This window comes from Anopheles darlingi, chromosome 3 (genome assembly GCF_943734745.1).
Source record: "Anopheles darlingi chromosome 3, idAnoDarlMG_H_01, whole genome shotgun sequence".
Lineage (NCBI taxonomy): Eukaryota > Metazoa > Arthropoda > Insecta > Diptera > Culicidae > Anopheles > Anopheles darlingi.
This window is the reverse complement of record NC_064875.1, coordinates 56807339-56820017: the sequence shown is the minus strand read 5'-3', so window position 1 is coordinate 56820017 and position 12679 is coordinate 56807339. Positions and strand designations below refer to the sequence as shown.

Here is a 12679-nt window from a genome sequence, read left to right as displayed (position 1 = left end):
ATCTAATGAATTTCCCGGCTCTCGAACGTTTAATGAACCGATCGTTCGTGTATACCAATCGCGCGGGATTCGCAATTCGCTCCCTTTTTCGGTCCACGGAAAAGTCCATGAATATTCCATTCCCGGCACAATTACAATCCACTCGAAGTCGGCAAACGAAGGAAATGGCCGCCATAACAATAGCACAAGTGGACACAGGACGGGGGGGGGATGACTCCAAGGACCACGGGATATGCAAATCATGCTCCCGTGCAGTGTATCCAAACAGTGGACATTCGTGTTCCCCCTTTTTTTTCTTCTCCCGGCGGAAAACCCGGCGGACAGATGATTTACATCACGCTCGTTTGCACTGTCCTTCATGCCACCCACCACCACCTTCCGGTGACCTTAATCTCGGGCCCGTACGCCGTGGTCCCATTCGCTCGGTCCCAGACAAAAGCGGATTGTCGCGAAAGTTTAAATGAGACTCCGGCAAGCCAGGGGCCAGGGGCCAGGGCGGAAGGGGTATGCAAGGCGGAAGCTCATGATTGCATGTAAATGGTTTTTGGGCACAACCCTGGAGGGGTGGGGTGGTCGTTGAGAAGTTAAATCAGTCCCGATTGTGGTCCCTTCATTCAAACGCGAAACTCTCTCTCGCGGCTGGAACCGTAACTGTAACCGCGAGCGACGAAAGGGCTGCACATCATCGAACCCCCTCCCGGGGGCTGAGATTGTGCCCCAGTGGGCTGCCCATTTCGGTCCCAACGGGGGTGCGGCGGGGAGGCAGATCGTGACAATTTCAAAGTCCAATGGCAGTTCGTTCCAAACGTGTGCGCTCGCGATGTTGTTTCGCTCGCAGCAGCAGCAGCAGCATCTTCAGTGATTTATCATTATGAGCCTCTCCCGGCGAGGGGGATGCTGATGCTCATCGCGTGCGGTTTTTATGAGCTTTTGTCTTTCTTGTTTTCTTTATCTGATCATGACAGCACGAGCTACAAACATGTAGCAAAGGGGACGCTTGCAGCGAAGTTGTTGTAAAAACGTATTTCGCTTCGAATATCCTCAAGCGAACGCGCTACTTGGAACATCAAATGGAAACCATGGCGTCGTCGTCATCGTCGGTTTGTGTATTTGTGCGAAAACGAACGTATCTTATGTCCGGGGTGAGGTCTCGTGAGACCAAGAAGGGTGTGATCAATCGGTAAAGGGAGAACACAGACAAGATGGTGCAAACAGATGGTGTCGCTTTAATGTCGCGCTATTATTATTGTTTTACCCATTTCAATGTTCAAATTGTTGTCGTTAAACTTTATTTCGATATCGAGTTCAAAAATCTTTTGGGAGTATTAAGGGAGGAAAGGGAAGGTTAGATGGGGAGGGGGGGGGGGCGTGGTTGGCCTGACTACTTATAGTTTGCGTAGGAAAATAGGGATCTCTGATTACTGGCTGATCCTGATGATTCTGCTACTACCGTTTGCCGATCGTTCGATTCGATTATGTTTCGGCTGCCGCTTGATGGTACTAGACCTTTTTTGAGATACTCTTTCGGTGATTGGTTGTTATAAAAATAGTGATCAAAGACCGGTGATGTTGTCCTTGATGGTTTTGCTTAGGCTAGCTGCTACCCACCCATTCGCACCGTACGCGCATGGTTTGGTTTGGTCTCTGTTTTTTTTTTGTTCTTATTCTGCTCTCTAGGTGATAATGATGCTTCCTTAGCTCTGTGTGCCTAACGTTCGCCTAACGAGTAGATGCTGTACAGTCTTACCCTAAATCCAGTAGCTGATCACGATACGATTCGTTATACAAATATATGTAGATATATGTACGCAGATAAAACGAATTAATCCTTCCTTACGCTGTGTGTGGATCTAAACTTTGGTAGCAACACTAACACTAAAACAGATTCAGTATAAAACATCCGTTCGCAGTTCGCTTTAGGCAAGCTGCGATAACGAAATCGTGCTGCTGCTGCTGCTGCTGCTGCTTCTGCTGCTCAGTATTGGTTCGTGTGTATGCTATCGATTCTAGCTGGCATGCATGCTAGCTGGCCGATCGGTCGGTACCCATCTGTAGCATTAGTAGCAATCTCGCCCGCGGCCATCCTGTAGCAGTAGTAGTAGTAGTAGTAGTAGTGATAGTAGTGGTGGTGCTTGTCCTCTCCCTTTGTCTCTCCTCTCTGTTTGAACGCTGCTATCGAAAACACTGTTTTAAAGCTCTTCGGGTTGAGGTTGGTCAGGCGGCCGATCATCGTCATCACACACACACACACACTTACACACGCGCGCTACGTTGGGCCTTTGCTATCGGTGTTCGGTGTGTCCTACGGGGTCCTACCGGGCAGCACGTTCCCTTTGACTAGACTGTTGAGCCACCATCTCGCGCGTTTGACGTGGAGTATGAAAGTAAGCTAAAAGTAAGTCTAAACCTATATCCTTACGGTCTAGCATTTTTGGTCTCTCTCTCTTTCTGTCTCGCTCGCTCGCTTTACTACTATTCTGATGGTTCCCGGTTCGTTCCGTAAAGTCTGACCTCTCACGGATATAATCTCTAAACGTAGTTGCTACCTAGGACACGTTTTGGTCTTTGCTCTATCATGTTACCGCTCCTAAAGCCCTACGCTCCTCTTGAGCCTCAACTCAATGTCCCTAGCGTTATCTATTCCCTATCGCGCTTAACCGTACACGTTAGCTACCGTCCGGAGATTATAACCTGATGCCGGACGAGCGATAGTGTGTGATTGTGTTTGCCAAATCGTATGTTGTGTTGTGTGGATGGTTAAAGAAGAGATAAAAAGAGAGAAATAGAGAATAGAAAGAAAAGAGAAAAAGAGAAAGAGAAAGAGAAAGAGAAAGAGAAAGAGAAAGAGAGAAAGCAAGAAGAGAAAAGTTTGCGATTAGTTTAACGATGCAATGGTTCCACTGCTATGACTTTGCAGCAGAGAGAACTGGGTGTAATATGCAGGATGGAAGGACCACAAGGAAAACCAAACATGAACGAAAAAAAAAACATGTACAACGAGAACAAAAATGGAACGTAAAACTGTAACAAACAAACACATGAAAACACTCGGCACACGAGGCAAACTAACATCACATGGGCGGCCGGCCAGTGCAGTGCTTCTCGATGATTGTTTACGCTGACTGTTGAGATAGCATAGCTTACATGTGTGGCTGTGTCTGTGTGTGTGCGTGTGTCTTTTCCCGTGGAAAGCTCTATCACTATCTATTCCTGGAGCTGTACACAAAACCTATCATCATCACCATCAGCATCCGGATGCTCCGGTTGCTCGCACTATCGACACCGACTACTACACGGTTGATAAGGAGGATCATGACTGGCCGACTAATTGGCAGCTGTCTAATGCGCACGCGGTCGCTCTGCTACTATGGAGTTTACTACGTCTAGTTTGTTTGTTTGACGTTGGCAGCGAAAGGGGGTTTACTTTGGTTCAGTTTGGTACACTTTCCGCCGGATTTTCTAGCATGATATCTACAAACACAACTACTACTGCAAGGGCTACTGCTGCTACCTTAATGCACACAGTGGAACAGAGATACAGCTTTGTGGTGGCTATCGTATAGAATGTTGTTCGTTATTTGGAGTTTTCAGAAGAAGAAATATATAAACAAGATTCCAAAAAGAAGATGCTTCAACTCCTATAAACTCTTCGAAATAACAGCGTTGACCCAAATTTTTAGAAGGATAGCTATCAATTAGTATTCTGGTTGCTGGAATATATTGAAACCGAGGCATGTTTCAGCTTTCGCAGACCTGCTGGTGTGCCACTTCAAGTTTGCGCTCCCTGTTTTGCGGAAAATTTGGAAAATAAACCGCATTACAAAACACCAACGTTACTCCCGTAGATGAGAAGTGTGTTAGTGTTGAAGTGCGAAACCGCTTCCCTCGCCGGTTACCCAGGGGTTGTCCCGGTTTCCGGTTGCCAGCCAAAACAATGAGTTCTTTCGGGGCAATTTTCGCAATCATTAAGCCGTTCTTCCCTTTGCTCCGGTTCCTCGAACTGTTAGCGATCGTTCCTGGACGCTTTCAAAGCATTAATTGTAGCCGCTCGAGTTGGGCAAAAGCACTAAGAGCACCGGTCGCACCGGTAGCAGTGGAGGCATCCGCTTCCCATTTCTTAAATAAACAGCACCAGAAGCACGGTCCCGTTTTCCTTTACGATTTTTGGGCTCACGAACAAACTCTCGTTCTCCTGGAGTCAGGGACGAGGGAAAGTCGACAAAATGGTTAGAAGTCAAAACCCGCCCTCGCCTTCTCGATGGCTTATCGCAATCGAGCCAATCAGTGGAAAGGTGGAAATGCGAACGCTGGCTGACTGGCTGGCTGGTTGGCATGCCCTTCTTGTTCCCGTGTGTTCCGGTAAGTGGTTTGCCAAGACTTAAGCTGAACGTTCTTGCAATCGGTTTGTTGAGATCTTTTCGCATCCCACTTCGGGGCGATGCTTTCCGTGGACCTGTTTATTGCAGCTCAACACTCTTGAGCTGCTCGCAACGCAATTATACGACGCAGATGTGTGTGTGTGTGTGTATGGCACCGGAGCTGACTGGAGGTGGCAGAGCTAGAAGTAAAGATGGTTCCTAGGTTTGGTTTGGCATTTTTGGCCTTTTCGACTGTAATGGCGTTCGGTCACGTTAGGAGTGGAAGTTGAGAACTTTGAATTGAATACGGAAGTGTCATCAAATGTGAGCGAGCTTAAATGGAGAGGCATTAGCCATGATGAGCAGGAGCAGAAGCGTCATCTGACTTCTTCGTGACTCCACGTCTCAGCAATGTGTTGATCAAACGAGTGGCCTTTTGTTGCTGATGCGAATGAGGACATCGATGCGGACAACATAAGCGTTGTCATTGTGCAGATGTGTGTGTGTCGGAGGGCTCGGAAAAGTCGGGATGGCTGTGCAAATATCAGGTCAAATTTATCGACCTCACCTTCCGTGACCGTGCACCTCGGTCACGCTGCTGCATCCTGTGCTTTTAAGCGTAATGCATCGCGTAAAACGGAAAGAATAATTTCCGCAGCGCGACATCGATGCACAATCCTGCCATGAGGAGGAGCTCCTTTGGCAATATCCGTCAGGATAGTAGAAGCACATTTATAGCACTGACCTCTTGCTCTCTCTATCTCTATCTTTCAGGTCCCAGACAAGCACTAGCTCTCTCTCTCTCTCTCTATGCTCTCTATGCTCTCTAATAAGGTTCGAAATACACGCGACACTGTGTCGTGCCCTTGTTTGCAATGGTTCACCGACATGACAGGCACAAGACAAGCACGGGAACAGCACCATCAAAACCTGCTCCATTCTTCGGTTGAGAGAATGTCAAAAGTTCAACCGAACATAAGCCGGTACATACCTGACCCCGTGGCCCGTGTGAATACGGTGTGTGCATGTGTGTGTGTGCGCGAGGAGGTGTGATCCTTTCTTCGAAGCTTTCCCATAAAGGATATGGATCGCTGGGGAACGGAAACTTTAGTTTTCCAGTTTTCTTCGCTTCACCTTAAAGAGGTAAGAGAGGATGGCCTCTCTCCCTACGGGTCCGGCAGCTCACGGCAACAGCGGGTTTAAGGTCGAGCCGGTAGTTGGTCTTCGAGACTTGCTAATGACGGGCGCTAGGCACCGGCAACCGGGGCTGCTTGTGCCAACGGGTGTCAACTTTCACCTGTCTTCGTCGGACGTAAAAGAAGAGGGAGAGGGCTTGAGAGGGCTTGTTGCTCCTCGCGCTTGGAATGGACGGAGTGAAATTGAATTATCTGCGTATTAGAAGCTATTAGGCGCAACAATAAAGCCGTCAATTTATGGGTTTAACTCAATTTTGTCCCCCTGCGATCGGAGACCGGTTTTGCGGTGAGGACACCTTAGACTTCTTGCTTCATTTTTGGGTCAAATGGAGGATGTATCAAGGTCGTACGGGTACGTACGTTGTGTGTAGCTATTCCCACGCTCCGGAAACAGCGCAGACACTCCAACTACGCTCCCGTATCGCCCGTTCTGTGCGGCTAGATCCCTTCGCAAAAGGATCTCGTTATTAAACCTGTCCGCCCTTTCCGCTTACTGCCTCCCCTCCGGGTGAGACGCCAAAAAACAAACAGATTTAGGACAGTGGAGAAACAGCAGCAGCATGCACTAGACACTGGCGTATGCTAATCCGCAATCGTGCCACTTCATCGAGCACAAAGCACGATGTAATCCCGGGGACTTAGACCCCTCCCCAGCAGTGACCGTTCCTACCTTTCAATGTTTATCCCACGCTCTCTATCTCTCTCTCTCTCTCTCTCTCTCTCTCTCTCTCTCTCTACCTCCCCCTCTCTCTGTTTCTGTATCTCAAGAAGCGCGTGAGGTCGCGTTGGCAGAGGCCAACGGGAGATAGTTTACATATTTTCGTATTCGTGATTTGCATAATTGAATTTCGAGAGCTGCTGCTGCTGCTACATCTCGGAGAAGATCAAGAGGCTGACCGGGGTCGGTTAACCTTCTTCTCTCCCCACGGAAACGCCCTGGTGGGGTGCCCCAACGAGGATTGACAGTTGGATGATTTGGAGAACCGGTAACGACCGCAGAACCATTGGTGTATCCGTCGCCGATTTTGACGATTTTTCTTGGCACAAGAGGATGCTCTCACCGTATGTATTTACTCAGCGGGGGGTAGATTAAGGTTGAAAAGGCAAGACGAAGGGGGCGATCGATTCGTTGGCATTCGTCACGGTTGTATTTTTATAACCGCATGCCTTTGCTGCCTTTGCTGCTTTGCCGAATGTTTGATTATCCATCTTCCGAGGCTGAAGGACATCGGAGTAAAACCCCCCGAGTCCGGCGGACCCCAGTCAAGTGGTCACTCCGCCGGACCACCCGGAGGGATTCGGCCCCCGGGAAGGAACGTAAAAGGAACGTATGCCAGGTACGCGAGCAGACGAGAGAGGACTGGAGGTGCTGGACGCAATAAGCTCCACGATATAGAGAGCAAGCGAGCGAGCGACGAGTGGATGTCCCTTCTTGAGCACGGTTTGACGTTGATGGCTTAGCGCGTCGCTGCCCTTCTGCTGACACACACACACACACACACACACACACACACACACACACACTAGACAATGGCTGATGGTGGGTGGAGTGCTTGATAAGCAATAGAAAAATCTCCTGTGGTTTTCGCTACGATCGCCGGCGATCAAAAGCAAACCTAATCCTGATCCGTCATCATTTCGACGACCTCCCTACGCTGGGGATGCTGGGGGAGGATTTGCTATTCACTTTTTGGTGGGCGCACGGTCAAGAGAATCCAATCGCAAAACGCTACTACCAACCGTGGTTCATCACAAGAAGTCAATATGTGGCCCATATTCTGACACTCGCCGCAATTCCTTCTTTCCTTTCCTTCACGAGATGGCGCTACGGTTTGTCACACTCGTTTGGGTGGTCACTTGCTGGCCGACACCGACCACCACCACCATCACCACCACGACGGAAACTGCTCCCCAAAGGGTCGTGAAAAAGAATTTGAAAACCGATATCGAATCCGATTTTTATCGCGCAACGCAACGCAACGCAAGGACCTTCCGCACCCGGTGGTCCGGGGGGGAACCAGGGAGGTCCTCGCAAAAGGTCAACCGAAACCGAAAGGAAAACGCTTCCAAATTGTGCGCTCATGTGTGTGTGTGTGTGTGTATTTGTGTCTTTGTTTTTCGTCTTTGGCTTCGCTGATTTTGCTTTATCGAAACGCATTAATATGCGATCGTTATCGCGATTGGGCTAGGGAGAGGGAGGAGAGTGTGGCGTTCGTGATGGCCACGTGACGCACACACACACGCACGCAGAGTGCTTTAACACTATAGATGTGGGGGTAGGAGCACTACAATCACTTTGCGTTTCACGCTGCTGATCGCTCATTGTTCATTGTTTTCGTTTTCGTTTTGTTTAATCGACCATCAATCACTGCCGTACGTGTTAAGTAGTGGTACTTTGGCTTCGATTCGTTAGCGCTCCGTTAGTCGCTGCGTTCTGTTCTGTACAGCGTCGTTATGTACAGTGTCCTACTGACCTATACAGCTGTGAGCACAACACTTTACAGTGTGCAGTGTGTATATGAATATAAAAAAGATGTTTTTCTACTGTTTCTTTGGGGCATGGGCAAAGGGAGTCTATGGACACTATTTTCATATAAACCTCTCATTCTTAGTCTATATCCACTGACAGACTTACAATATAGTTAGATAGATTAATAGAAATAGAGAGAGAGAGAGAGAGATAGAAGTAAGATAGATTGAAGTATTCAAGACGCATCAATTCGTATTTCGTTGTCACAGTTTTCTCACATCCCCGTCCTCCACCCCGTCCCCCTTCCCTTGATGTGATCATGAGCGGTGAAGGATGATGAGCTTACACATTAGCTACACATTATGGACCTCGACTAGCTCGAGCTCCTAGCTCCCGGAACGCGGGACTATGATGTACAGAACTTGAACTACTATGTACAGACGTGTGCCCCAAAGGAACAGGGTGGCACCCCCTGGTTTTTTGGGGGAGAGGTCACTGTCACTTTGGGTACCGCCTTGAAAGCTGCTGCTACCCAAAAGCACGTCACAGAATGCGATGTGTATAACTCACACTCTCACACACACACATACACAGACAGACACACAATGATCGAAACGAAACATATGGCCACAGCGGCCATCTTCTAAAGCTAAAAAGGGGCCTATCCTAGAGCAACTGAGTTTAGTACTACATTGGCAAGCGCTTGTAATGTCGCCAGACACTCCGCAAGGCGAGGAAAAACATGAATCGGAATGCAGAATGCTGCTGCTGCTACTGCTGCTGCTGCAGGGATGAAAAGCGCAAGACAGAAAATAAACCCGGGATATGTGGTACATTACAGGAATTCCTCCTCGTGCGGTGGCGATGGTCCCGATACCGACAGCGTCGGCAGGTTCGACAGCTTGGGCGTCGACGATTTGACGATTGACGCCGGGCTGCTGTTGTTGCTGCTGTTGCTGTTGATGCTGTTGGCGCCGCCGGTCAGCTTCGTTGCCGCCGCCGTCGCCGTCACCGTCGCGGCCGTTCGATCGATCGCGATCGGTAGTACACCGACTGTGACGAGGGTGGGTGTGGTACCGGCGACGATCGGTACGGCGCCGGGCGTGACGCTCGGCACCACCGGTACCGTACCGGTACCACCGGTCAGCACCTTGTCCGTGCTGGTCGGTTCCTTGTGGCATTCCACCATCTCGATCGAGTCCTGTTTGAGAGATTTTTTCCGCCTCGGATTGCTGGCCGGATTGGCCGATCCGTTGCCCGTCGTTGTGCTGTCCTCCGTCTCCCACTCCGGGTACTCGGAGAATCGGCGCTAGAATCGGCGGCGGTGGAATGAATGAAATTCACTTCATTAGCACAGGTTGATCGCAACACTCAACTTCATCAAAAAGGGGGGTGGGGGCGGCTAGCGGGGAGAGAGGGTAGCGGGCGGTGTGGTTGGAGTCTATCCTTGACTAGGGTGATGGGGAGGTCTGTTTAATGGGTGTAGGGGAGAAGAGATGTGCTTTTACTCATCGACATCGACACCGACAGTGGCCAGACTGTTGGACTGTTGGGTAGCAGAGGGGCCATTTGTCGGGTGTCGTTCGTTCCATTCGGTGTTTAAGGGAGCAAAACCGGGGATCATTTGTACAGCGCAATACACACACACACGCACATGTATATACACACACACACAATCGTATTTGGGGTGCCAATTGTTGTTGCTGGGTAATGGGGCTTTTGCGGGGCATTTACTGGACACAAAAACAACACGAGGAACAAAGACGTGACGAGGTGGTGGTGGTGGTGGTGGTGGCATCAATCTATGGCGTTAAGTGAACTACGGAGAACGAGCTAAAGGGTAGAACGAACACACACGCACACACACACAAACTGTGGCACACGGACACACGAACAAACGGATACAAAGTACACTAAGAATGGCGGCGCTAAAGTATTCTAAATCGATGGCCATGGCCATGGCCACGGCCACGGCCGTCGTTTATTTACTTTCAACCGGACGTCAGCCGGAATTTGGCCCAAAGCTATATGCAATCGCTAACGCTAACACAGAACGACGGAACGGCGGCCTAAAACAAACACAGACAAGATGGGCCCGATTTTTGGGACCGATTTCGGAGTTTGCCTAGCCTCTAACACACACATACACACACAGCGCTACAGCCTGATGTGGCCGGTTAGCCTACAAAGTGTTTCACTAATTTGCCCGCAAGGGCCCATCCGTCAAAATGGTCTGTGCTGGTCCCCTTGGCCCCCTTCACCTGCCGCCCGGACTCGGCCTTTCGTCTTGTGGAAAGGTTGTGCCCAGGGCCCGTACGTACGCGGGGGCCCACTTTTCGGTGCGTTTGCGGCAGTTGCCTTGCGAGGTTCGCGGCACGTCACGTCACGTCTCGACGACCAAAGGTCTCCGCTTCGCGCCCTTCGTCGAGACCCTCCGATGAAGCTCATTAGCTTAACTCGGCCGTTGGCTCCCCGCGTCTGCTGGTGTGCTGGTAGCTGGCCATGATGCTGTAGCGGCCACCATTATTCATCCGAAGCTGAATCGTTTTACCCATTCCCAAAAGCCCTATCCGGGCCAAAGGATCGGCAAACAGCATGTTGAGTGAGTGGGTGTGTGTGTGTGTTTGTTGCGAATGTCGAATCTGAACTCGCCAATCTCTGCCAATCTACAAAATGGTGAGCGTTGTTTTACAGCATAGCACAGCCCAGCACCCCTACTCGGTTTAGCGCTCGGCCTATGCCAAAGTTTGTTTAACGGAATTTTAATGGTTTGTACTTCCATTATCAGCAGGGCTTTGTTTTTAGTTATTCATAATTAAGGTTTAACAATTGGGTTTAATTGACATTTTGAGATTGTGTATTTACAACGAGAAAGCAGTGCAGAAACAACAACAATAACGCGGTCGATGGCCGCTTCGTGAAGATCAATTCCGATGTTATTTGTGAGTGTGCATTAGTATCACGATCACGCAATGTTGATGGTGTGTCGTAGTACCACTAGGACGAAGAAAGACCCCACCGAATTATACGAAAACAATCAAAAGTGTGCATCAATTGTGGTATTGTGTTTTTTAGACATGTTTTTGCTCTCAATTTTGTGCTTTTTTTAGGTGTGGATTTGGTGATAGTGGTTGTGCAGTGCAGAGAATCGGAGGTTGCCTCGCCCCAAACCGCCTAGATGTGGTGTAGTGGTGGTGGTGGCGCACGCGTGTAACATCAACGAGAACAATAGAAACACAACAACAACAACATCAACAACAACAACATCAACAACAGCAAACGACTGGTCGGTGAAACACATCGAAAAAAAACAACAACAACACCGAGAAACACACGTCACGCCAAACGCCAAACGCCAACACATCGAACACAGTGAGTGCTGGTAGCCATGTTGAGGGTGTTGTGGGAGGGTGGTTGTGGTGGAACCATCTCGCCATTTCGATTACAATCACGCATACAGAGAGAAAACAAGAAAAGAAAAAAGAACACAACAAACAAACGCACAAACGCACGCAAAACACGCACACACACGCACACGAACGCGTCGGTGGAGGACTCACCTGTCGCTCGGAGGCCGACACGTTCTCGGCACTCTTCGCCTTTCGACAGAGAACGCTCTGGGAGCCGTACCGGCGGATAAACTCGATCGAATCGAACCCCTTGCCCTCGGACGAGACGAAGATGGCCGAGTTGATACGGGCCCGCGTGCAACGTTCCGATATCACCGAGGACGGTTCCTCCGGCCACGGATGGTAAGGCTGAACATATGGGCACATGGGATCGGAACGATCGGAACGATCGACACCGGATCGGACAACGGCACACCCGGCACATTCCCATCATCACCATCGGCGATCGATCCCACAGGGAGGACGACACAGGATGGATCGTGTTTTTTTTTTTTTTGGTGGACAAGACGGAGGCAACGTGTGCGAGCGAGACGTGGCGAAGGCGAGAAGAGAGAATCAGAAAGTCAGAAAGAGAGAGAGAGAGAGAAAACGACATTAGTTCGATGGGGGTTTGGCCGTTTCTTTTTATCGCTTCTGCTGCTTGCAGCTTGTCGTTCTCCTTCCCGGAACGGACAGCCCCGGTGCTCGCTTCCGGGGTCCCGGTCGGAAAAGGGGGTAAGGAAGCAAGGAAGAAAGGCGTACGCTAAGAAGGAAATGTCCACTAAAACAGAGGGGGAGAGACTGAGAGAGGCAAGCTGTGATCGTGTGAGGAGGATAAGATTGTTTTGGTGGTGGTGGTGGTTTATGATGTTCTGTGTTTAAGTGAAGAACGGAAAGATGGAAAGAACAAGAGGGAAAAGGAAAAGGCCACACACACACACACAAACACACACATACGCAAGGATTAAGCTTTGCAGACGAACCAGCCAGCAGCAGTAATATTTGTGGTAAAAGCGTTTGAATTCAATCATCATTTGTGTGATCGTGTGCCTCAAGCGTGATCACATCTACACCATAGACCGTGAAAAAAATTTTGATCTTGGGCCTTGTTTTTTGGCTTGAAAAGAAAAAAAGAGATCAACATTGAAGCAAATCTGGCCAGTATGGTTCGAGCTAGAGTGTTTCGTGAAGATGGCAAGCATTCGTGAGGATCGAGGCCTGATCACACACACATGAAAGATGTGTATTGGTCTGCATAAGCGAGAT

At 49.5% G+C, this 12679-nt stretch overlaps 1 protein-coding gene across 3 annotated transcripts in view; it reads right to left on the bottom strand.

Annotated features, from left to right (window-relative positions):
• Nucleotides 1–1091: 1091 nt before the first annotated feature.
• The window catches only part of LOC125955350 (uncharacterized), a 94801-nt gene continuing 83213 nt past the window's right edge, over nt 1092–12679 (bottom strand). For all 3 annotated transcript variants that reach the window (XM_049686476.1, XM_049686478.1, XM_049686477.1), the window contains 3 exons: nt 11585–11782; nt 8864–9333; nt 1092–2691 (listed from right to left, as the gene is read on the bottom strand). In XM_049686476.1, the coding sequence (XP_049542433.1) occupies nt 2685–2691; nt 8864–9333; nt 11585–11782 (675 nt within the window). In that variant the 3' untranslated portion in view covers nt 1092–2684. The remainder of the gene's footprint in view (nt 2692–8863; nt 9334–11584; nt 11783–12679) is intronic.